This window comes from Akebia trifoliata, chromosome 5 (assembly GCF_017979445.1).
Source record: "Akebia trifoliata isolate Shusen 1 chromosome 5, ASM1797944v1, whole genome shotgun sequence".
Lineage (NCBI taxonomy): Eukaryota > Viridiplantae > Streptophyta > Magnoliopsida > Ranunculales > Lardizabalaceae > Akebia > Akebia trifoliata.
Genome location: NC_141379.1, coordinates 5,828,470 through 5,855,697, shown reverse-complemented (window position 1 = coordinate 5,855,697; position 27,228 = coordinate 5,828,470). Strand labels below are relative to the sequence as shown.

Genomic DNA, 27,228 nt, shown 5'->3' with positions numbered 1-27,228 from the left:
TCGAAACATAGTAGGATCAGAAAGAAGATCGCCCTCCTCACTACGATATTTCACATTGACTTCCATAGGAGTATCCACCGAAGAAGAATCCTGAAGACCAGCCAGGCTAATCAAATCTTGGGTATATTTGTGTTGATTCAAGAATATACCCGAAGAATCAGTGTGCACTTCCAACCCCAAAAAATACGTAAGAGGACCAAGATCCTTCATATGAAAAGAAGCCTGAAGATGTTGTTGGAGGTGGGTAATCAAGGTAGAGTCACTGCCAGTAATGACAATATCATCCACATACACAAGTAAAAGAACGAGACCAGTCGGTGTCTTGCAAAGAAACAAAGAGGAGTCATATTGGCTTTGGACAAAGGAGAACTGAAGCAGAGTAGACCTGAACTTGTCAAACCATGCCCGGGGAACTTGTTTTAAGCCATAGAGAGACCGCTTCAACTTACACACAGTGGAAGACGAAGAAGAAAACAAGCCTGGAGGAGGAGTCATGTAAATATCCTCTTTGAGATCACCATGAAGAAAAGCATTTTTGACGTCCATCTGGTGAAGTGGCCAACTTTGGGAAGCGGCAATAGAAATAACTGTACGCACTGTAGTCATCTTCGCCACCGGAGCAAATGTCTCATCATAGTCTACCCCATATTCTTGCTTATTCCCAAGGGCAACTAATCGTGCCTTATATCGGTCCAAAGTCCCATCAAAGCGGAGCTTAATCGAGTAAACCCATTTACAACCAATAGCTTTAACATTAGAGGGGCAAGGAACCATGTCCCATGTATGATTCTCTTGGAGAGCCCGAAGTTCCTCATCCATCGCTTTCCGCCAACATTCATGTTTAACAACCTCAGAAAAGCATGTAGGGATGGGAATAGAAGTCAAAGTAGCATTAAAACCATACCAATCAGGGGAACGTGATACTCGGGCAGATCGTCGAGGAGTAGGATCGGGAGGCATGTCAGGCTCGGGAGAACTTATCAAAACTGTCTCAGATGGCGGGTCAATCTCAGGAAAAGTCGTCGAAGCCGTCTCAGATGAAGGGTCAGTCTCGGGAAGGGGTAAAGTTGGTAGACGTCGAGTATACACTATTCCAGGTTTGAAACGTTCAGGGGAAGGAGTCAATTCATCAAAACAAGGTAGAATACTAATATCAGGCAATGACTCAACATGTGTAGAAAAGAAACATTGATTCTCAAAGAAAACAACATTACGAGATATACGAAATTTGTTAGAACAAGGATCATAGCAAACATAACTTTTGTGGGAAATACTATAACCCATAAAGGCACATTTAACAGACTGAGCAGAAAGTTTGTGACGTTCATGAGGAGGTAAATGAACAAAGCAAACACATCCAAAAGTATGCAGATTAAAATAGCTAGGGTGCTGATGATACAAACGATAATATGGAGAATCATAATTCAAGACCTGAGAGGGCAGTCTATTAATTAAGTAAACTGCAGTAGATAATGCCTCAACCCAGAATTTAGAAGGAACAGAGGACTCGAGCAATAAGGTGCGAACAACGTCCAAGAAATGTCCGTTCTTTCGTTCTGCCACACCATTTTGCTGAGGGGTATACGGACAAGAGCACTGAGAAACAATTCCTTTGTGGTTTAGGAAATCATAAAACTCGTGGGACATGTATTCTCCACCAGAATCAAACCTCAAAATCTTAATACTTGTAGAAAATTGGGTCTCAATATATACTACAAAGGTCCGAAAAATAGACAAGACCTCAGATTTGGACCGAAGAAAATAGACCCAAGTATATCGACTAAAATCATCTATGAATGTTACAAAATATTTATATCGAGCATGAGAAATTACAGGAGAAATGCCCCATACATCACTATGCACAATATCAAAGCATTTTGCAGCACGACTACCATGAGGAGGGAACGAAAGAGTCTTACTCTTACCAAGTTTGCATACAAAACAGTCAAATGACAGATTTTTAGAAACTTGTTCTTTATTGCCTAATAAACCAGAGTTTAACATATGAGACAGAACAACAGAGTTTGGATGACCCAAACGTTTGTGCCATACTTCACTTTGAGTGTTAACTGTCATACAAGCTAAAGATAAATAACTAGGAGTTAAAAAGTGCAATGGGAATAGTCTGCCAACTTTAGGTCCCTTCGCGAGTATCTTCCCCGACACCTGATCCTGCACAAGACAACCATCACGAGAGAAATGGACATCACAGTTGTTATCAACTAATTGGCCAACTGAAATAAGACTAGTAGAAAGACCAGGAGACACATAAACATCTTTGAAAGAAGGATTAATATCTCCTACTTTATTAATAGCTAAATGACTCCCATTAGCTATCTGAATATGGGATGAACCATGATATGGACGAACATTGCAAAGTGTATCAGACGATCCGGTCATATGATTGGATGCAGCAGAATCTAAAAGCCAAGATTTAGACGAAGTATTACTATTACCTTGGAGCCCTAAGGCAGAAAAGGCTGACACAATCATCTGCTGGACCATTTCAGGAGTAAGAACAGATGGTCCAGCTACAGAAGAAGAGGCTAAGGACATCTCTGGAGCAGATGAGGTGTTCACTACAGCTTGATAAGCGTTAGCTTGACGATTCTGAGGTCGAGTGGGACATTCTTTGATAAAATGGCCATGTTTCTTACAGTAGTTGCAAGACTTCTTTGCACAGTTGGCAGCAATATGACCATACTCCTTGCAGCTGAAACACTGGACTTTGCGCATGTCCTTCCCTTTCCCATAGGCTGCATAGGCTACTGGATTTGGATTGGAGATTCTGGAATCATGTTGGAACGTAACTTGAGTGAGAAGACGCTGCTCCTCGCGAAGTAATTCTCTAAAACAAACATCCAAGGATGGTGGAGGATCACGGTTCATTAAATTTGAGCGAGTAACCTCAAATTCAGGGCGCAATTTCATCAGGAATTGATCTCTCTTGCTCTGCTCATGAACAGCCTGAACCGCAAAGAGAGATGCAGCAGGTACCTTCGCATAAACCATATCAGAAAATTCTCCCCACAAATTTTGAAAACCAGAAAAATACTCCTGAATAGAGAGATTGCCTTGAGTGTAACCAGCAATCTCATATTCCAATTGAAAACGGCGTGCGGTATTATCTTGGTGATAAACCTTTAGCAAATACTCCCACATGGTCTTCGCAGTCTTATAAGGCTTCAGATTGAGCACAATAAGAGGATCGACAGACCCCAAGATCCAAGACATCACACGTGCATCCTTGACGGTCCACTTAGCCAGCTCCCTAGGCTCCGTAGGGGCTGGATCACTACCGTCGATATGGCCCCACAACTCTTTCCCCGTAACAAACAATTGAAACTGGAATTCCCAAGTAGAATAATTTTTTCCAGTAAAACGGAACCCGAAAGATTCACTAGAAGACATGATGAAACCAATATAACAACAACACCAACTTGAAATCAAAATAAACACCCAAAGCCACTAGGATCAGAAATTGTAAAACCTGATAAAGAAGTAACAGCCCCAAACCCACCAGATTTGTTGGACAGCAAGCCCAAGTCCACCAAACAGCAACCTTTAGAGCCCAAAATCACCAATCAGCAACCCAAACAGCACCAAACAACAGTACTCCAGCATAAAACCCACCAGATTTGTTGGACAGCAAGCCCAAGTCCACCAAACAGCAACCTTTAGAGCCCAAAATCACCAGTCAGCAACCCAAACAGCACCAAACAACAGTACTCCAGCACCAACCGATCCACTCCAACACTGTTCTAGTAAAAAATAACAACCCAAAACCTGCCAACAACCACCACAGACTGCACAGAACTTGTCGACAGCCACCACAAAATTTCCACAATCTCTAAAGAATCTGCCGATAGTCACTAATCACCACAAAAGAGTAGTTTCCAGCAAGAAAGAAACTCTCTGCCCTAAAAAATTGAAACCTAGAACAATCCTAATTTAGATGATTTAGGCTCTGATACCATGTCAATTGTACTGAATGCCTCTCATTGTGAGGGTTCCTCATATTATATAGAAACTGTTGGGCTGATTACAAGGCTGAATGTCAGCAATTACAAAAATCAAAGAGAGACTAAATAAGGAAACTATAATCTTCCTACTAATTACAAGATATCTACAGCTATAATACAAAATCATACTATAACTAGAGAGACTAATTATGGCTAAATATATATGTTGTATCTGATTGATAGATATCTACAGCCATAATACAAAATCATGCTATAACTAGAGAGAGTAATTCTAGCTAAATATATATGCTGTATCTTACTGACATAGCAAAGTCACAAGAATTGAGTGTCAAGCATCATATCCAATTGAATAATTTGGTATGGTGAATGAAAGAATGTGTCATCTTATGAAGCTTCTAACGTAACTGTCTCAGGGGCTTTATTAACAAAGTTGAGTCGTTCTTGCTTCTTTGGCTTGTTGGGCCCTGATAAAAAAAAGGACAGTGTAAGACAACCACTCAACACAGTGCCGGAATGAAATAAGAAAATAAATTGTGTTCCGGACACACCTTCCTTGCATTGGTTATTAGATGCAATTAAGGAGGATTTCTACTTTATCATAAGTGAGTTTATCCATGTGTTTGTGCCTTTTGTAGCTTGGAAGCTGCAAATACACCCCATATCATTAGGATAAAATATCAATCAGAAACATAGTATTATAAAGGAAATCTAAGGTTCCAAGGTACTAATTAGACAAAATGGACAACCTACAATTCAATAAAAAGGATATTCTAATACCAAGATAAACTGTTAATGACCACTATTGCACTCAACTGCAAGTTTTTTGGCCAGGTTTTAACCATTCAAATTTCCATTAATCCCATGGGCAAAGCATTCATACAATAGGCGAAGTTGTATTGTGGAAACCACACTAGAGTTAGGGGCAAGTTGTGGGGTGGGGGATAAGCAAATGAGTTTGTTGTTAGTAATTAATCAATGAATGCAGGTTAGGGGTAGGTTTTCATATCACGCCTTGTATATCTGCACAAGAGTGTAAGAGATGGTGTTAAATAATAACTCTCTTATGTCATTTTCTTGAAGAGGATGGAACAGAAATTATAGAGAACGAAGTACCTCTGGTCCGTCTTCATCATCTACTGACAAGTCCTCAAATAAATCACCATCTACCTCCCGTCTTCTCTTGCCAGGTAATGCATCTGACAATTCTGTTTATCAATATAGAAATTAAAACAAATTCTTAAAAAGCATAGTAAAAATTTTAGCCCATATCTCCAAGTGAGTCATTGAGTTGTGAGAGGGTAAAAGTGGAAACTAAGCAACTATAATGCGAATGAAAAATGTTATTACCTTGGTGCATTTTCACAGTTTTTGGAATTTTCTTTTCCTTAGAAATCCCAAAAACATCAAAGCAGAGATCCTTCATTGATGTTGAAACCTGTGATTATTATTCGAAACAAACTATATCAGCTAAACCTCTGAAGAAGAAAATAATAATAATTAAGATAACACGTGAAACAGCCACAGTAAAAACACTGTCTTACACTAATAAATTCAGATTCTGATGTGCCACTGAGCTCAATCAACTTCAGCTTGTCTACTTTAAGCTGTGAAAGAAGCAAAAAAATTCAATGTTAATTAACAAACTTGTTGAACTTTAAATTACCCTAACCCAAGAAAATAATGGTAATAAGTGAATAAAGAAAATACACACAATATTATCTACCTTGTGTTTTTTTGCACACAAATAGAATGCAACAGCAGTAAATACGGGCCTAGTGAAGTCTGCACTTGCCCGACGAGAAGCTGGCAATGCATCAAGAAATTGAGCCTTGTAGCTGAAAAATAAAATTTAAGGAATTACCTACAAAGAAAGAGAACATGTGTCTGAAACATTTGCTACTAAATGAACAGAAAAACAAAGAGATAAAAAATAGGAAAATACAAAATCAATTCATAGTTTCATATTTGGTCAACCACTCAAAATAGAGTTGAATGGTGAACCAGGATTTTTGTTGGCAGCCTCAATACTTGGGCCTATGTCGTATATGGTGGTAAATGATGATGATACATCTTCAACCTTCCATTTCCATATGGCATGCTTCAAGATCGGTTTTGTTATGATTTGTGGAGCCTGATGATACTGGTCAGGAAGGAGTATTGTTCATCTTTTAACACAGTGGAGACGCCAATCGAGCTGGTTTTATGTAAAACCCTAGTTATGTTTTCTTGGGGTATATATTTCTTTCTTCAGTGAAAGGGTATAATCTATAACTATGAGTTTTCTCTTCATAGCGAAATCGGTGTGATTCGTGGACGTACCTCAATCTTGAGGGAACCATGTGAAATCTTTGTGTTTATGTGTGTGATTGCATCTTGTTTCTTTCTTTTTCGGTCTTCATTTTTCCGGTTTTTCTTAACAAGTTCAAACCAACTGACAGTCCCTACTTGATAGTTGAATCAATTTACTCATTTCTAAACGACAATGATGAGATCTTTCCACTATTTCCATGAAAAAACATGGTTTCAATCTCTCAATCTCATATCCTCTCACAGTAAAACTGAAAATCTCCTTTATAGAAACCTTAATTCGAGTTTTACTAATAATTTGTAGTTCATAGTCCATAAAAAGATGAAATTGTCCCTATTGAAAAGTTACCAAAATTGAAACAAGGCACTACTATAAATGAATTACATATTATATTGATCAAATATAACCATGGAGAAGGGATTCTAACCAAAACCATATACTTAGAATAGTTTAAAACAAAGAAACTCCATAATACATTCAACTATAGAGAACGAAAAGATGGATCTTACAGAGATAATCCTTTCTGCACAAAAGGGATGAGCCTAACACAGCCAAATTGAATCCCAAGTTCTCTCACATCCAACTTTGTCCTACATTAAAATTAATTAAGTTTAATTAGATTTCCCAACCCTAAATCAAAAAATTCATCTTGGACTTAAAAACTCACTTGACACCAAGACCGTTCTGCACCGAATTAAATGACCTATTGTATGCCTTCTCTGACATCCCACTCAACCTAATCGCAATCTCTCGATCAAATAGAACCTGTGCCCTGCAATCATCCAATTCGATCAAACAAGGGGAAAAAATATCAAATAGATATCTCAAGACCATCAAGATTGCAATCAAACCTTGATGCAGCCATCTCCAAGCAAATGATTGATTTACAGATCTCCCCCTGCAATTAGTAACGAGCTCCATAAACATCTTTTGATACTGATAAACGAGTCAAATGAGATCGAATCAAAGAAAGAGCATAGCTTACAACACCAATTATCGATGAATCAAATTGAATATCGATGAGACGCCGAAACTCTTCGGCCTTTCGGATTAAGAGTTTGGTATTTGAAAGCCCTAGCTTTCTGGCAATGTTCGAGAGATCCATTTCACAGGTCCTGATGAAAGAGTTCTAGCGTTTGTTGGTTTGAGTTCGACCGGTGCCTTTGAGAAGAATTGATGTGGCGTAGTGGCGGGAAGGCTGACGTTTTTATTTTTATTTATATATATATATAATTCAGCTTTCATCGCGCCAAAATTGTTGGCGTCATCCAAACTGCATGAGTCTACAACCTCCTCCTTTGTGGAGGTGTGTTTGGAAGTATGAGTTAATTGGAGTTAGTTGTAAATCTTCAAATAAATTCTAATATTTGATTTATCGAATTCAACCTAAGAATTGTAAAAAACCTTCAACCCTTATATTTTGTTAAAATCAGCTATGACTTAGCCAAATCAATTTGATTTTATGTATTTTTTAGGACAAAGGTTTATTTATTAAGCCTGACTTGGCCCGATATTTAGATGGGTTGGGTTAGATCCTAATTTTTTAGTATAAAAAAGTCCGGTCCAACCCGATCCATTGACAAACCCTAATTTATATAATGGAATACTCATGGGAGTCAACTCGATTTTTGAGATTAAAGATTTTTTTTGCTTGGAGCTATAAATCCCACCTGCCTAGGTGGAAGTCGTGACTTCATTGAAAATGGGAGTTGAGGACCTTCTTGTAATTGCAACTCCATGAAATTGGTGAACCAAACAACCAATTATAATATTAAGTTGGGAGTTGCAACTCCAACTCCTATTTCTAGACACGCCCTAAGCGTAGTGATTTTCTAACACCCCCCTTAAACACATGTCCCATCATAGAACCATAAATCATTTGTCGCGAGATGTGCATAATCATAAATCATTTCTTGTGTATCTCGAGGTAAATGATTTACGGTCCTGTAATGGGGTTGTTAGAGGCATGTGTTAGATAGGGATCATATTATCACAGCTCAAGAAATAATAAAGTTGGAAGTATATTATTAAAATAAAATTTTGGGTTGATCAAGTAAAATAATAAAATTGGAGTTGTATTATTAGGAAAGAGGGAGAGGAGAAAATACAATAAAATACGAGGGATAATGTTGGAAAAGAGTGAAAGAATAAAGAGACTAAGTTACTGGTATTTTTAAAAAAAGGAACAAGAGAAAGAGTTGTGTCGGAGTAATCTCAAGCTGGTACCTCGTATCGCACTTCATGACATGAAAGTAGATAGGAACCAGATATGCTTTTCATTGAGCTCAAGGTCACTTCAGCATTATTTTAATAGAAAATGTCAAATTTGTCCTTGATATAATTTCTTTATGGAGTATAAATCTTAAGAGAGAGAGAGTAGAACCTATCGTTGTGTTTTATTATACAGATCTAGGTGTGTCAAGTCAAGTTTTCTTTTACATGTGATTTAAAAATTCATTTCCTTTTGATTTGTGTCAGTCAAAACATTTTGATTCATTTTGTTGAGAAACAAGATAATGGAATCGAATATTGAAACCTGAAATTATCGCTCAATTGCTTATTATTGGATGTCATATAGTTGTGCAAGAACTTAAATTTTCAGTTGTTATTTTCTTCTCGGATGTAGATTTTCAATTTCCTTCAGTTATCTTATATTGGATCTTCACTTGTGATTGGTTTGTTTGTTTTTTTTTTTTTCTTACCCCACTTTTTGGTGTGGTGGCGAAGGAGGATGGAGATGTTAACATTGTTAATAATATTGTTGCTTTTTTAACATATAGAAGTTCGACTTCAACCCTTATTTGAAAATACAAAACTCCCAAAGACATTTTTCTTCTCTAACAAATGAATAGTTAAGATAACTGGCATAACAATCAAGTAGAAGGAGGGCATGGTAAGGGTGATTTCTTGCCACTCCTTCTAGGTATAAATATTGATCTGTGTTCTCAAATACTAGTACATCTTCTACCTTGCATTGTTAAAATTTTGAAGGAAATTGGTAATGGAGGTATTCTCGAGGAAAAAGGGAACAAACAACCATTTTTTAATGAGAGAAAATGATATTAGATATGGGGTATTCAACAAAATAGGATAATTTCCACATGCCATACAGACTTAAATGCATTGATGGAGAATTAGGACACTGAATACCTTTGACATAAATCAACAACTATTCATTCTAGCATTTCCAAAGAGGTATTTCAAAATTTGGTGGAAATGCAAGGGTGTAAGATAAATTCTAAATGCCACGTGTCTTGTACCGAAGAGGGTTCCTTCAAATTTTGAAGCGGACTGCCCACTTCAAAGTTGGACTCCTTGATTTTGTCACATCGTACTTGAAGTCAACATTACTAGTATGGATCTCATGATCCGACTACGACTTTGAAGCGGTTTGCCTATTTCAAAATTTTGAAGGAACCCTCCTCATTACAAGATGATAAGGTCCCAATAACTTGACTTTGGGACCGTAATTTCTCGGATTCTATCACATTATAAATGCTAGTTCCTTTAAATAATTATAAAATTAAATTATTTATCCAAATTAATAGAGCTAATGAGATTTTATTGTTAATTGTAGATAAATAAAGCGCACGTGGAAGTTATCAAATCGCGAAATAATTACGGTTACAATACGCGGGCCGAAAGGAAGTTTCCAGAAAAATCTCGATCGATTTGGGCGCCACGTCACCGCGCCGCGGCTAGCCAAGACCGCGCCGCGGTCATTTCGAGGAATTTATCCTCGAGATTTTTACAGAAGCTTCTAGAAGCTTCGGTGGTTGTAACTGATTGGGCCATTCGAATCGAATTATCCGCCAAATCACCCCGATTACCCGAATACGAATATTATAAATTTGAGGGTTGATTTCAAAGAAGGAGTCCCCTCTTGGGTCCCTCTTAGGCTCTTTTCTTCTATAATTTTCTTTAGTTTCTTCTTTTAATTCTCTGTAATTTTTCTTTTTGGTGAGCTTTTGAGAGGAGTGAGAACATCAAGAGTAATCCATTAGCTTAATTGTAACTCTTTTGGGAAATCATCAAGGAAGGAATTAAGTTGCAACACTATTCTACATTCTCTTCTCCATCTATCATCTTCTTACTTTTATTATTGTTGCAATATGATCCTTGCGATGATCGGCTAGATCCTCTTTAGAGAGATCAAGGATGCCGAAGCAAGTTTATCCCTCTAATGTAGTTTTAATTCCTTATTTTGCTTACATGTTTACTATTCTAGAAATTCTACTTTGATTAGATGATCTACTTATATTTCTGATTTAAACTTTGATAGCCATTACTTAGATAAGTTCAAGAACGACTATGCTCTGTGAAAAATCTGAATATAAGCTAGGCAATCTCAATTAAATCTGAATTTTCATGAATGTCTCTTGGTTACCTTTGATAATTAAACCGCTCCACCTTCCAATCCATGAGCAATGACTTGCTACATGGATTGAGTTATTCTTGGAATTGATCTGCATTATGGATAGTTTGCAAAAGCTGATTTAATTTCTCTAAACCTCCTTTCTTATATCTTCAATCTCTACTTTCTGTTTTTATTTCAAATTGCAAGTTAATTTCCATTTCATTTGTGCAACAAATCTGTTTTGTTTTTAAGAAAAATCTGTTTTCCAATTCTGTTTTGGACTTTTATCCGATTGAATTTTTGAATCCAAACTGTCCCTGTGGAACGAATTCGACTTGCCCAAAGTCTTAATTCAAATCTCTATCTCTGCATCTTTATTGCAAGCTTTACAATCGATCAAAATGGCGCCGCTGCGGGGGACAGCGAGTTGATTCATTTTTCAATTCGGAAAGTATCCGAAACAGTTTCCGAAACAGAACCGAACGTGTTTTGCTTGAAACAGAAGCCAAACGAATAGAAAAAAAATTGAAAAAAATTTCATTACAATTCTCAGGATATCAGAAATCATTTCCAATTTGAAAAATCGATTTTCATCAAAATTTTACCGCGCCGCGGTTGCCCCTTGGTGCGCCGCGGTGACGTGAAAATATTTTCTGCTGATTTTTGTTGAACAAGTTTCTGACATCATGAACATTGTAATGATCATATTGATTTTTTTCCTTAGTATTCTGATTTGAATAAATTTGTTATTTTCAGGTGGAGGACTCAACGGAAGTTAACGAAAATTGGTGAAAAAGGCGACACGTGAAAATTTTATCCATTGAATTGATTTCCTTACTAAGAAGATCAGCAACCTCAAATTTCTCTGCATTTTATTTTTTGTTTAGAAACCAACTTGTATTAGGAACTTGAACTTGTATTAATTTTTAATTTCATCTGAGAAGGCTCGGATTGTAATAGATTTAGGGACGGACGATAGTGGGACGAAACTATCTCAGTCCCTCGGGTTCGTACACCAAATTTGGTGTTGGTGGCCCGAGTCGACTCAACTCGATCATCCCCCGTCTAGAACGGGAGGTAAATTTCGAAACACTCACGCATCACTCGCTAGTGAGTTTTTGTATTGCTTTTGAGTGACTAATCTGTACACATTGGATTGCACCTAGTAATAAGGGCACCCTTACGAGGATGGCACCATAAGATAAGAATCGGATTTCATCACCGATATCTTGCCAGTTTAGGAAAATTGAATTCACAGCCATTTAATTAATTAAAATTTGGTTAGACTGGACTCTAGGTTCCATCGAGCTCATTAAGCAAAGCTAATCAAAAGTTGCACCAATTGCACTTCTTGATCGTGAACAGTGCCTAGCGCAATCTTGCCCTGCAGTTCTACATGAATTCAGGGGATAGACTACGTCTATTCAAGACGAGAGGTGATCTAAGAGTGCCCTTGCTCAGCATTGTGCGCCACCTCTCCTCTGGAGATTAAACTGGCTGTTCCGATTTCAGAGATTTGGGTTGGACGCTTTGATTAATCCTTTGAACCAGTTAGGAGCTGTCTAGTCTTAGGAACCCAGTGATTACGTGTGAATTCCTCCCTCTCTTGTGTGTAAGTCCATAGTGTATGTTACAGTAGATACAGAACCTCGAGCAAATTTATATCGTCATGGAGTTTAGGAGAGAATCATTGATCTTGTGCGGCTTATGTGATAATTATGGTCATTCTCCCGAGCATTGTCCGAGTCAGCCCATGCTACATGCTACATAGGCCAATATGCATCATTCTCAAAACTCGTATTGGATGCCGACACCCAGTTCGTTCGACCAACCATACCACGTAGATAATTTGTTTCCCCAAAATTCCATACCGTGTCAGAACGAGTTCACTCAGGGTAGTCATTTTGGTAACCATGAGGTTTTTTATTTGCATAACACCTCGATGATGAATCCAACCATAATTTCCCAACAATCCTATGATTCTCAACATTTCTCCGATTACAGAGCTATAGAGCCTGAGCCAACATCCACTCACTCATATTTGTCTTCTCCTCAATCGTCGTCATTAGAGTCTATGATGTCTGCTTTCTTAATTCAACAACAACAGTTAATCCAACAACAACAGCTCCATCAACAAATGTTGGTAAATCATCAACAACAGTTGTTAAATCATCAACAACAATGGGATATGGGTCAAGCCTTAGTCAACATAGGAACTCAACTGAGTCACCTAGCGTTATCCTTAGAAGAAGAAAATTTTGATAAATTCAAAAATGAGGATATCACAATCCCAGAAAATCCACCATTCTTTCAAAATAACCTTAGTGACCAGTTCTACTCTTTTGAAGATGTCGATGATTATCCATCAATAATTGATAACCCTGTCTCAATTGAAGTTCAAATTCAAACCAATGAGGTTACAATTCCAACTGAAGCAACGATGGAAGTCCAACTAGGTCAGCTTATTGTGCCCTTAGAAGAAAAAGAGAATGTTCAATTTTCAAATGAGATAACCCATGAGAGCCAACCAATGTTTCAAATTCCTAATGGGCTAACCAATTGTACAAATTTGGCTAAGGAAACTGATCCACCATTTGAGGAGACTGTTGTTCAAGAAGAACCAAGGATGAATTCTAATATATTAGTCACACCAATTCCGACCATTACTGACCTTATCACAAGACACATGTCATTTTATATTTATTTTCGTCATTACATTAATACTTCCTTAGAAATGCCACGTGTAATCCAAAGAAGAGGGTTCGTGTGAAATTTAGAAGCGGGATGGCCGCGTCAAAGTTTTTTCCCTCATAATCCACACTACATTGGCATTAACTCAATTTGAAATAAAATCTGAATGGATTAGTTGTTGATCTCATAATCCACAATATATCGGCATTACATCCAACCCAAACTAAGACAAGTTAGACCTTTAGGTAGAAAAATCATGGGTTTCTAAATCTTTAGTATTATAATGAGAGAAGGCGGAGTAAAAGTGGCTCGACATCAAATTTTGAATCTCATAAATATCCTAGATGTACATTTAATTTAGTATTATAATTATTATTTTTGGTCAAAAACTAAGAATATTGCAATTGACGGTGGTTATTTGTTAAAATTACAAAATAATATTCATTTTACTATGTAATCTTAAAAAATCTTTTAATTTGAATTTAAATTACAGGTAAGTTAATACATGCGTATTTGCACACGCCACCTTCTAATGATATTAAAGACAATGAATTGAATGGATTAAAATTAGTTTATCCTAAAGCTTAATAGTTTGAAGATGAGATTTTTACTGTTTTGTGTTCTCATTTAACCTTCAAACCTCAAGTAAAAGATTTTTGGAAAAGGAGAATGATAGTATTTTGGTGAAAAATAAAGGATTTTTAAAAAAATACATTGAAGATGACGTGGACAATGTTAAAAATAATTTACCCTAAAAGGATAAATAACTTGAAGATGGCAAATCAAAAAACAAGTAGTTTTTTTTTGTGCAAAAGGTCGAAGGAAAGGGCATTTGTGTCATTTTATATTACTCTCAGACAAAACCTAGGTCGAGGAGCATGCCATCAGTCGCATTTCTATATGACGGCGACAATGCATTACGTTGTAGTTTTGCACTAAAACTAAACCAGTGGGTCCCACGTGGTACAATAAATATCGTTATAGCGGCATCACACTATCAATTCTTAATGAACGGAACTCTCCTCGGATCTACGGTTAGGGTTTGCTTAAGTAGTTCATGGTTCATACGAGTTTCGATCCATCGTATCTGACATGTTGGTAGCACACGTGGGTCCCACTCACCATTGAGATTTCAGAATCATTGGAGATCCTTCACAATAAAAACCAAAAAGAAAAAGGAGTTCGCCATAATTATTAGTTTATAAGTTATAACTTATAAACCCTTGCTGTTACTTCACCAGTTTAACAACTACCACTTCATTTCTCTCCTAAAAGAGAAATTTAGGGTTTTAGAAGATTAGGAAACTAGGGTTTTGCGAAGCTTGCCAGTATGGGCGCGGACAAGGGGAAGAAATTAAAGGTTGCAGAGAGAGGTGAAGATGAAGATTCAGATCACATTGATGGAGAGCTCGTTCTCTCTATCGAGAAGTTGCAGGAAGTACAAGACGAGCTTGAGAAGGTGAGTTTTCGAGTTTTTTTTCTTTTTTTTCTTTGAGATGGAGAGAGAGAGAGAGATGTCAATGATGTTTGGCTGTTAAATTCCGACATTTCCTTCTCCCAAGTTCTTATTTTGAGTATCGGAGGTTCTCTTTGTGAGTTTGTTCTGTTTTTTGGATAAAGAGAGTCTTGTTTAGATTTTTGGATTCAGTTGGTGGAAGCTCTTGGTCATTTTGTTCGATTTGTTTTGCATTTTTTAGCGTTTCAGCCTCTCTTATATTAACCAATCGAGCTATGAAAAGTGTCTGAAAGATAGAGGCGAGACCGTCTTCGGCTTTTGCTTGCAATAAGAACGAATAAATATAGCTACTTTAGTTTGAGGCACACTACTTGCATTGGGTTGGATGTTTTTTCCGCCATTTTAAGCCGGAACATTGGAGAGTTCTGTGCCAAATATAGCATTTCTCAGAGAGAGAGAGAGAGAGAGCATTTTTCCACTATTATTGTTTCAAAAAATGAAATTGAGAGAGATATTTTATTTATTTTGTTGGGTCACATGGATTTAGAGTCTGAATGAATAATTTTGAACCATTAGAGATGTTATATAGACTATTGTTTATTAGGCTTGATTGTTATTGGGTTTGTAATTCCCCAATAGGTCAATGAGGAAGCAAGTGACAAAGTGTTGGAAGTTGAGCAGAAGTACAATGAGATACGTAGACCTGTGTATACTAAACGGAATGAAATCATCAAGGCCATCCCCGACTTCTGGTTAACTGCCGTGCGTGGTCCTTCCCTTCTCTATTTTTTCTTTTGGTTTCATTCTTGGAGTATTGAACTTTCCCCTATGATGTCTTTATTTTTCCAGCTATAGCTCTTTCATCCATTTGACTTGTAAAAGATTTCTTTTTCCGCAGTTTTTGAGTCATCCTGCACTTGGTGATCTTTTGAACGAGGAAGACCAGAAGGTTTGGCTATTTTTTCTAAAAACTACATGAATTGGCATGTTTGGCAGCAGTTTTTTGCTTGCCTCCATTTCTCTTACATATATATTAAATATAAATTTATCTTGTTGAGAATCAAGATAATGGAATCAAATATTGAAGCCTGAAATTATTGTTCAAGTTATTATTGGACTTCATATAGGCGTTAAAGAAATAAAATTTGCAGTTGCAATTTTCTTCTTTGACGTAGATTTTCAAGTACCTAAGTTCTCTGGATGTTGAAGATTTCAAAGATGTTAAATCAGGGTACTCTATTACATTTGTGAGTTTCTCTTCCCTCGGTTAGCTTATATTGGATCTTCACTTGTGATTGGTTTGCCTTTTTTTTTCCCCACTCCTCACTTTTGGGTGTTGTGGTAGAGGATGGAGATGTTAACATTGTTAGTAATGCCGTTGCATTTTTAACATACAGAATTTCAACCCCAACCCTTACTTTGAAGATACAAAGCTCACAAAGACATTTTTCTTCTCCGATGAAGGGACGACTAAGATAACTGGCACGGCAATCAAGTGGAAGGAGGGCATGGTGAGGGCGTTTTCTTCCCACTCCTAGGTATAAATATTAATCACTGTTCAATTACTAGTCTAATTTTCTTCCTTGCGTTGTAAAATTTTTGAAGGATATTGCCAATGGAGGAATTCACGAGGAAAAAGGGAAAAAACGACCATTTTCTGATGAGAGGTTGATTTCCCTACCCTATTTATACTTTTAGTTATCAGTTGTTTATTAGTGATGTGGGTTACTTTTTATTGTGAATATTCATGTTTGTTTTTACTAATTTGGCATTATTGATCTGTTTGTTGATAATGGTTTTCACTCGATAACCAAATTCTAATTGAACTGGAGAGCTTTATTGACAATGCTAGACTACTTCTATCTCTATTCCACTAGAGTAGTTTGAATATAAAGCTTTCATATTTTTTTTTTTTCCATTTCGTTCAATAAGAGTTTAAGAGCATCTCTAATGCTAATGCCAAAATTGCTTTTAGCTATTGATACAAGATGGTGAAGGAAGAAGATGAAATACTAGGGGGGTTAGGAGAATTTGGTTTGGGGTTAAGATATAGAGTATAGGGTAGATTCGAAGAAGAGATTAATGGAATAAGGGTTAAAGAAAATGGGAAAGGATTAAGGCTAGAATTAAATGGGTTTCAAGAATTCAATATTCAATATTTCAAGAATTCAAGAATCAAGAACAAGAAAATTCAAAGAAAATAAAAAAAAGGAAAAATAAGATTAAAAGAAAAAGAGATCGGATAGAAGGATAAGATCTTGGAATCATACCAAGGGTTTCTTGGACGACATATTTATCGTGATAGAATTTCTGGTAACGAGTGACTCATTAAAGATTATTTCATTGAGAATCTTGTCTACCCAGTGAATATTTTTCGGAGTCGTTTTCGAATGCGTTCCTACTCTTTTTTCTTTTCCTAAATTTTACCCAACAATATGATTATTTCATCCTAAAAAATGACGTTAATGGAAATATCGTGTTATCCTATCTATACAAAATTATTGTGGCAATTGGGATGTTTACTTACGGCAAGTTTGTCAATGTTGTGGATGAATATGTAAGAATTGGTTTAAGTATGACAATTAAGTCTTTGAAAAGATTTTGTCGAATGATCGTCTCCAATTTCAAAGAAGAATATCTAAGATCACCAAAAGAGGCAGATTTTGCTAGATTTCTATAAGAGGAAGAAATGTGGGTGTTCTGAAATGTTGGGAGAGCTTAGATTACATGCACTGGAAATGGAAAAAATGTTCGGTTGCGTGGCATGAACAATGTACCGACAATCATTCTCGAGACAATAGTGTTGTATGACTTATGGATATGACATACTTTTTTGGTATGCTTGGGTCGTACAATTATCTCAATGTTGTTTTTAATCGGTTCCATGTCTTTTTGGAGCTTGTTGAAGGTTGTGTTCCTCTCATCAACTACATCATCAATGGTCACTAATAAACTATGGGATATTATCTTTCCCATGGGATATATCCTCAATGGGCAAAGATGTAAAAAAAATGTTAGGGGGTTTTACACACGTTTTTCTGTTGTACGAGGGTCAGGTCAATTTTGGAGTCATGAAGATCTTAGTTACATCATGAATACATGTGTTATTTTGCATAACATGATCATTAAAAATAAACTTGATTATTTTATTGATAATGAATATGATACACTTGACAAAGAGCCTCAAGTTCAAGTGTTACGAGAGTCGACATTTTTATTCATTGATCGTCACCGTATGATTCGATCTTCTGCAATTCATCATATACTCCGCAATGACCTTTTCAAACATGTGGTCACGAGAAAGGCTTTGAATGAATGTTTAATTATATGCATTTGCAATATTTATTGATTTGAATGAGTGTTTAATTGTATATGTTATCAAATATTTATTATGTTTTGAATTAAAATACTTTTAATGTGACGTTTGGTATTTTAGAAAGTTTCAATTAATAAAAATTCAAAAAGTTTCAAATTCCTTAAAATTCAAAGTTGTGTAAAATAAAATACATCATAATGGAGGAGGAAGAACATAAAAGTTCATATTTCTTAAACATGCTTCTAGTTTGGCAAAAATGTTAGAAATATCCATCATAATTATGTTATCTTTCTCTTTTTGCTTCATCGCATTCATCTTTTCCAGTACTTTTACTTTTCTTCATTCTATTTTGGCTTTTTTCTCTTCAGTGTCACATGCTTGTTTGTTAAAATTGTCCATTAAATCACAAAAATGAGATCTCGAAACATCTGGAACCTGATTTTTGAATGTGATTCTTTTTCGGCTTTCCTTCTAAAATCTTTTAGTTCTTGGGGAATCGATGCTATATCTTTTTGGATCTTGGTTAGAATCGAGAAAAACGGGTGTTTTAGGAATTTGAGAGGATGGAGATGAGATGAGGCTTATTGTAGGTTTGTCTTTTTAGATGAGCATGGTCTTTTCATTTCATACTATGTTGGAAGATTGTTTAACAATGCTCCAAAGAAAATTTGATTTTCTCCATCTCATGATACAACAATTTTGTTTGAAGAACTTAAAGATGGATTGAAAAATTAGAAACGTAAATACAAGTTAATTATTAGGAATATAAATGAAAATCTCATTTTGTCCATTTTAGTTATTCAACTTTGTTGTCTATTTTCAATACCCATGAAATTTATTATGATTATGCTACAATGAGATTGGATAAAAATTTGTGTCTGTTCAATCAATGTAATTTTGGAACATCTCATTCCAAAAATTGATTTGTGTCTACGAGTTGCCAAGCATTGGATCTTGAGTGATACTCAACTAAGCATTGCAAATTGCGTTATCTTGAGTTACCGTAAATGAGCTTCTCTACTTATTGAATTGGTGATTGTCTTTTATGTTGTAGAGAAAAATTATTTTGTATAAAATGGAACACGAGAAATCTCTAATTTCATAGTGTTTTTATACTAAAATTTGTCATTGAAATGTTCTTGAGGGATAAAATTTTAAGATACATTAAAAATAAGGTTTTATAGTCGTTTGTGGGTATTTATATAAATAACCAATAAATGTTGTTGAAAAAGTCAAAATTTTTGATTTTTCAAAAATTAATGTCGGTGACAATTTTTTAATTAAAATTGCACACGTCATCCATTATCTCAAATTTTGAGTTATGTCAAACATGATTCTATAATTTAAATCAGATTTGGAATATTCTATATTTGAGACTATCGTTAAAACAACTTTTTAGTGATTTGTGTTATATTTTAGAATTGCTACGAGGATATAACACGTCGTTGGAGATGCTTTAAGTTGCTATACTATTTTTTATGGGCAAATCACAACATAATGGAAAGGTCTTTTTGAAGGAGTCAGAGCATTGGGTTGTGAAGGAGATGATTTTATCATCTCCTCTATTGATACTCTAAAGATCTATAACCATGATTTGAATGTTGATATCGTTATTGCCAATGAATATTGATTCTTTTGGTATGATCTCTAGTGAATGGATGAAAAACCTGGGAATCTTGTCCACATCAAAATCTGTGTCTTTTCACTCTTATTTTCATGACGTCAAACTCCATTTCTTTCGCTCGGTCATAGTACGACGCTATTTACCCATCAAGAATAGATATAACACCTTAAAGCATTACAAACATGCTATATTTTTGTAACAATTCTAAAATATAACACGAATTACGAAATAGTTACTCCAACGATCTTTACAAATGTAGAATATTCCAAACTTGAGTTCAAATGTTGAATCAAGTTTGGCATATCTCAAAATTTGAGATAATGAATGACTTGTACAATGTTAATTACAAAATTACCATCAACGACATTAGTTTTTTGAAAAATTAAAGTTTTTGACTTTTTTAACAACATTTATAAAGCCAAACCAATGACTCTAAAATAGATGGTTATTTACATAAGAACCCACAAATTGCTATAAACCTTATTTTAAATGTATTTTGACAATTTTGCCCTCAAGAACATTTTAATGAATTTTTTTATTATAAATATATTATGAAATTAGAGATTTCTCATGTTCCATTTTCTATTGGATTTTATTTTGTTTTTATAATATTTCTTCAATAAGAAAGATAATTAACAATTCAATAAGTGGGAAAAATCATTTATGATGGCTCAAGAAGAATTTTTTGCAATGCTTGATTGAGTAGTACTCAAAATCCAGTTATTGACAACTTGTATACACAAATCAATTTTTGGAATTGGGTGTTCCAAAATTACATCGACAACACCAACGATTAAATTTGACAAACACAAGTTTCTATCCAATTTCATTGTGGCGTAATCATGCGGATCTATATAAATTTTGTGGTTACCTCACAAAGATTGAAATTAAACAACAAAGTTGAATAACTAAAGCAGACAAAATGGGATTTTCATTTATATTTTTAATAATTAACGATTAAATTTGACAAACACAAGTTTCCATCCAATTTCATTGTGGTGTAATATGGATTTGTAATAAATTTCGTGGTTACCTCACAAAGATTGAAAATAAACAATAAAGTTGAATAACTGAAGTAGACAAGATGAGATTTACATTTATATTTCTAATAATTAACATGTGTTTACATTTCTAATTTTTCAATCCAACTTTAAATTTTTCAAGCAAAATTGTTGTAGCATGAGATTGAAAAAATCAAATTTTCTTTGGAGTATTGTTGGGAAATTTTACGACAAGTCCCCTCTCATCTTCATTCGTTCAAGTTCTTGAAATACCTGTTTTTCTTGATTCCGACTAAGATCCATAGAGATGTAGCATTGACTCCCTAGGAACTAAAATGTTTATTGGAAGGAAAGTCGAAAAAGAATTACATTCGAAAAACAAGGTTGCAGATGTTACGAGCTCTCATTTTTGTGATTTAATGGAAAATTTTAACAATCAAGCATGTGACAATGAAGAGGGAAATGCCAAAATAAAATAAAGAAAAATAAAAGTGATGGAAGAGATGAATGAAAGGAAACAAAAAGAGAAAGATGACATAATTATGATGATAAATATTTTCAACATCGAGCATTGAGAAAAAGCTTATTATGAGTATCGAAAGAATGATATCTTGGCCAAACTAGAGGCACGATAAGAAATATGAACTTTTATCTTCCTCATAAAATAAAGAAAGGTAAAGTATGTGACAGTGAAGAGGGAAAGGCCAAAATAAAATAAAGAAAGGTTCAATAAAATAATCTTTGATTAGTCGCTCAATGTCGGGGTTTCTATCACCATAAATGTGTCGTCGACCTTTTGAAGAACCAACATGTTGAGTTGATTGGTTGTCTAGTAACACGTTTATTTTGTAGAACTTTGATGCAAGAAGTTGCACCACATTCATTCTCTGATCTTCATTAGATGAAAAATTAATTGAAGTCTCTTCTCAAAATAGCTTTCTTTAAATTACTTATTGTAGTGTTTGAATATGAATAGAGTCCCCCTAGCCTTACTAAGTTAGTAAGGATTTAACCCTTAATAAGGGTTTTTGGGCTCACCTCTTGGCATCCAAAAACACAATCCGATGCTTCAGAGTTGTAGAGGATGAAATTCTTTGAACTTTGAAGAAAAAATTATTTTTAACCGTTGAATTCCTTTTTTAAGTTTGGGAGTTATGTGGAAGTTCGGTAGCTGTCCATTTTCAAAACCTTGGATTTAGTTTTTCGATGAAACTTAGAGGGCTGTGGTGTTGGATTTCTGATGTCGTAATCCATTTGAGCAAAATGACCCTAAGTAAGGCTCAAAATCTAACTATGTTAATAAGGAAAGGGTTGCACATATGAATATTGATGATAAAAAAATGAAATTTATAGAAAATAGAAGGAATGGTGTTTGTGAATGAATAGTTGTGATTAAAATGACAAAAATGAGAATATGACATTTGAATTTGAGACGATCGAGTTGGTTAGATGTGTGGAGTGTTGTTCCCACGTCCTAGGTTCAAACTCCCTTGAACCTTCACCTTGCTAACTTCTAACCCTTTACCTAACTGTGTAGACTTTTAATTTATGTGAGTATATTCGCTGTTTGTTATTTATTTAATTATTTTATGGTTATATTGTAATAGCATCACAATATTTGCTTTCTTTTGCTAAGTGGTGCCAGTTATACTTTTGGAAGGAGGTAGAGACATTCAAATGGTAATGGTGTAGTGTTTGAACCAGAATTTATTCAAGAAAATTGACAATGTGGAAGTACATCATATCTATAAATCGGCACATTCTCTTATACCAATCTTGATATTCAATTTAAATTTTAGACAATATGCACCCTTTCATTCACCATTTCAATATCGTCGGGATGCCATGCCAAGGCCTAGCTGTGTGCACACAATTCTCATTTTCAACTCTTGTGGATGCAGCTTCTTTAGCTGGTTCGGTGAGACTCAGCAGAAAGATCTTTCAGAAGGATTTCATGATGAGGTAACTTCTATGCCTCTCTTTCACATATTATTTTGTGTCATATATGTGGAGAATGCATGACATCGAGATATTGGGGGGACTTTGTAATTGTTGCATTAATCACCGGTAACAAGGTTTATCATCTGTGTTGCTTACCCTTTTTATCTTTCACACTAAGGAATTCAACTGTGCACTGCTGTGCTCTATTATTTAATTTTGTTTCTACAATGTCAGGTGGCCGATATAATCAAGGAGGATTTATGGCCAAATCCTCTCAAATTTTTCAACAATGTGAGTTGTTTTCCAGTCATTTTCTTTCAAGCATGTACTAATCTTATAGAGACAAATTATATTCCAGCTTTTTTTATTTATTATTCTTCTCTTTCTTTTATTTCTTTTTCAATTTTTTTCTTAAGTCTAATTCAAGATCTAATTGGTGCAGGAGGCTGATGAAGAGGATTTTGATGGCGATGAAGATGATGAAGAGGTAAAAGAAGATAGAATCCCATCTCTTAAATTTTCTAGTGGAGAGAGACATTTGTTACGTGTGAATGAGTCTTGGTCGCCATGAAAAACAATGGGAGAACATTTTTTTTTTTTTTTTTTGAGGTTTGAAATTTATGAAAACAACTTGTCAATCTTCACAGTAGCCATAGACAGATTGTAGGAATGCATTCCTTTGTTATAGTGATATTGGAAATATGATGCCAACATAACAAGCGCAACAATTACTAACTCACCTCCAATGCCCCACAATAAAACCTGTTGTCATAAAATAGATCAATAAAACTGGGCTCTTAGGTTTTTTTTTTCTTGATAGAAAATATTATATTACTTTAAAAAAAAAAATGTATTAACCTCAAAAGAAAGGAGATTGAGAAGACCTACCTGATACAAGGAAAGAGAAAATAAGAAAAGAAAAAAGAAAAAAGAAAAGAAAGCACAAAGGGGAGCAAAAAACCTACGCTAAAGTATAACCTGATGAGCAACTAGCTCGTGGATGAATCATGTTTCTTGTATATTAACCTAGGGGTGTGTTTGATTGCAGGGAAAATATTTACCTGGCAAATGATTTAGAGGCAAATCCATTTCCACCGCTTGAACACATCATGGAAAATCATGTGGAAAACTTGATTAATTTTTATGTTTCAGATTTTTAAATATTATTTTATCATTTAATATATGAAATACCTTTTTTTTTACATTTAAAAAATGTTAAAATTTATTAAATGATAAAAATAAAATTAAAAAAATACTAAAAATAAACTTAATTAGTGATTTTAAATGATAATATACTCATTCATTTATTAAACTATTTAAATGATTTTTTTATTTAGGTTTGCTGCCTAAATTAAAAAATCATTTAAATAAATTACATTTAAAAAAAGAGCTACTATTAGCAGCCCAACTTTTACTCATTACACCCCAACTTCCTAAATTATTTATGACACCAATTAAAGATTAAAACACAATCTTCAAACGTGCAAAGGTTTGACTCAAAACTATAACCTCAACATTACATAACATTATAACACTTTTTCAAACAGTTTCGGTGGTTGTTTACAATTATGGTTTCTGCTCATATAAAATCATAAACACAGAAAATAGAAATCTGGCTAAAAAAAATGAAAGTGAGCTTCTATTGGCACCCCAACTTTTACTTATTCTCAATAATTCACTTATTATTATTACTTTTTTTAATACTGGTGCAATAAGTAAAAGTTAGGGTGCCAATAACAGCTCTCTTAAAAAATGACAACACTTTCAAAATGCTAAAAATAAATACTACAAAGTAATGTTTAAAAATTTTTCTAAAATATGCTTATTTTAAATTAAACTAAAATTAATTGAAAAATGCCTCCTTGTCTTCTACTGCCTCCTAGTCTTCTATGTTTTCTCTTTGTTTAAGTTTTTATTTATTTTTAAATTAAATTAGAAGGTGGAATGTGAAAAACACATGTATCAAAAGGATTTATTTGTAATTAAAAATACAAATAAGGGGGAATTTTGATGATTATATAATAAAAAGGATATTTTTTAGTTTTAATAACTAACCACCTTAAAAATAGGGATCATAGAGTCGTGGGTTTCAATTTTATTGGTTTTTTAGCAAAATGATCCGAATATAGGAACTTTAAACTAAAAATTATGGGCATTTATGTGAACCAAATTTTCTTCTTGTGTGGCAAATCATTTTCCTAGGGGGGAGGGGTGAGAAATGATTTGCCGCCACTGAAGGCAAATCTCGTGCATAAGGAAAATCCTTTTTCCACGAGATTTGTATTTGCCTTGCTGTCAAACACCGATTATTGAAGGAAAAACATTTTCCACAGTGATTTGCTTGCAATCAAACACGTCATAAGTTCAATATCAAACTCCTTATTTTATTATCATATAGTTTAGGATAATGAACAATAAAAATTCGACAGTTTTTAGCATAGCAGAATAAATCATGCGTTATTCATGAATTATACACATCGTCATGCTCATAAAATCAGAAGGAACGTTAAATACATGTGTGTTTGCTTTTATGGCTACTGAATTTTTGAACGAATTTTTCCTGAATTATACTTGAACTTCCTCTTTTGAATGTATGTTATATACGAAAGTATCAATTACGTTAATCTGTGGTTAATCCACCTCTATTTATTTCCCTGGGACATTATTGTATTTTTTTTGTTTTTTTTGTTTTCACTCTTTTCCATTGCCCGACTCTGTAAATGTATATATGGTCGACATTTTCTCTTTTTCTCTGTGATTTGCATAAAAGATAAAATTTGTTGTCTACATACCTGTGAACTACTAGATTCAGAAGTGAGATTTGTTATGTCATCAAATATCTCTACTTTTTGTGTTCTTTCATGTGATCTCTGTTGTAGCACTGTATCTGTTTTTCAGTGCCACAACTTGTAAGCTTCACTCTCCATAATCACAATTGAGAATGAAAATATAAAATTACACTCATGGCTTAACAGAGGTCAATCCAACTAAGTTTGCTACACTATGTCAATATGGTCAATGAAATTTCAGGCAAGATTGAAAGGAAAACCCAAGAGTTTGTAGAATATCTAGGATAGATTGCTTATACAAAAGGGCATTGAGCTCATATGAGCTTGGATGAACTCTTCCTACTAAAGATTCTTTGCTTATCGTGCATATTCCCTTTCATTTTTCAGTCATCTTTAGTAATTTCAATCAACAACTGCAGTTAAGGATTGAATATAGAATACTCATGGGTGAACAGTTGTAAATTATCCAAACCAGCGATAAGAAAATTGTTCTTTAGGTCATTGTTATGCAACATTCAAGTAGTGGTTTGTCATTGAAGCTCCATTTGTATTCTTTTCTTCTTTAATACAATGCCTTTTACGTACCCAAAAAATGTTAGATAGAATTTCTATTGGTTTAGTTATTCTTTGATAGAGTAGAATCTGATGGAGGCTTGACTTGCTTAGTGATTAATTTGATTGGATGACAGCTGCATGTTTACCTATTTCACCAAATGGGTTGCTATGAAATAAAGAAAAGCTGAAACTACTTCTATCATGATGTTTATAATGGGGCTCTTCATTGCCGGACTGAAAGATGTTGTATTATCTTGTTTTAATGACTTCACTACATCTGATGTTGTGTGATAAGAATTGGGGAAGGATTTACCTACTGAGTAACTAAAACTTAGTTTTGTGCAAAGCAAAAGGTCTAGGAAATGTGTGTTTAGGACTCAGTTGTTTCCAAGGAACGTTCAAGCATCTTGTTTTGAAAGTATCTCATCAAAAGAACGATTGGCAAGGCCAACTAATTATGGGGATATGATCTCCATCATATTTTGTTAAATTACGCCCCTCCCCCTCTTTTCTGATTTGTGCATGTTTTCAGGAAAAGGATGGTTTTGAAGAGGATGATGACGATGAGGATGGCGAGGAGGAGGAAGACAACTAAAAATCTCGATGTAGCTACCTCTTCATGTTGTTTGGCTTTCATTTCGTAAGTTATGGCTAATGTGAAGAAAAGTCTACAAATGGTAGCAGAAGGACTAGGTGTTATAGGGAATGATGACACTTCTTAAATGTCTATCAGCTTAGTTTCTTCTATCTTTTATCCAACTGACTGCTACCGTTGTTCTTTAGAAGCTTCTTTTTTTCTTGGTCTTCTTCCTTTCCTCTCATATGGGGTAAACTGTGCAGGTTAAAGGTTTAGATGAGGAGGGGTATGTTGGGGTTGGTAGAGTAAGGTGGTGGTGGGGAAAAAAAGAAATTTTTTTTGGGTTTGAAGCTATATATGCTTCTTGAGTAACTTTATTTGGTTATATATGAGCTATATATATATTGGGTTTCTTCCTTTAGCAGGATACTTAGAACAATCGTACCTTATAATCGTACCATATTAGGTATTGATGTGCCCTTTGTTTTAAATGGATACTTTTGTATTGTTTTACAATTCATGATTCTGTATTTTGAAAATGTTTAGGCTGGGTTGAGCCTGGTTGGGATGTGGTGGATTGATTGAAAGCTTCCACCTTCACCCCATGATAAGCATTCCTCTATACATGTT

The 27,228-nt window shown here is 34.8% G+C and overlaps 1 protein-coding gene and 1 pseudogene across 2 annotated transcripts; one reads left to right on the top strand and one right to left on the bottom strand.

Annotated features, from left to right (window-relative positions):
• Window positions 1-4,362: 4,362 nt before the first annotated feature.
• LOC147401239 (origin of replication complex subunit 6-like) lies at window positions 4,363-7,575 on the bottom strand (annotated as a pseudogene). The gene is made up of 10 exons (XR_015178379.1): window positions 7,277-7,575; window positions 7,143-7,189; window positions 6,959-7,063; window positions 6,801-6,881; window positions 5,707-5,818; window positions 5,525-5,587; window positions 5,331-5,418; window positions 5,097-5,188; window positions 4,532-4,626; window positions 4,363-4,447 (listed from the first exon to the last, which is right to left on the bottom strand). The product of XR_015178379.1 is annotated as an origin of replication complex subunit 6-like (transcript).
• Window positions 7,576-14,570: 6,995 nt separating this feature from the next.
• On the top strand, window positions 14,571-27,027 carry LOC147401238 (NAP1-related protein 2-like). Its single transcript, XM_086442436.1, has 10 exons — window positions 14,571-14,798; window positions 15,435-15,557; window positions 15,694-15,744; window positions 15,971-16,042; window positions 16,193-16,306; window positions 16,401-16,462; window positions 22,638-22,698; window positions 22,912-22,968; window positions 23,120-23,164; window positions 26,554-27,027. The coding sequence occupies exons 1-10, from the start codon at window positions 14,670-14,672 to the stop codon at window positions 26,614-26,616; spliced, it is 777 nt and encodes a 258-aa protein (XP_086298562.1). The 5' UTR covers window positions 14,571-14,669; the 3' UTR covers window positions 26,617-27,027.
• Window positions 27,028-27,228: the final 201 nt, after the last annotated feature.

Excerpts from the sequence above, each read along its gene's own strand:
- LOC147401238 (XM_086442436.1), top strand. The coding sequence starts at position 14,670 with ATGGGCGCGGACAAGGGGAAGAAATTAAAGGTTGCAGAGAGAGGTGAA. Across the intron at positions 15,558-15,693 it reads CCGACTTCTGGTTAACTGCC|TTTTTGAGTCATCCTGCACT; the intron begins GTGCGTGGTCCT and ends CTTTTTCCGCAG. Across the intron at positions 16,307-16,400 it reads TCAAGTGGAAGGAGGGCATG|GATATTGCCAATGGAGGAAT; the intron begins GTGAGGGCGTTT and ends AAATTTTTGAAG.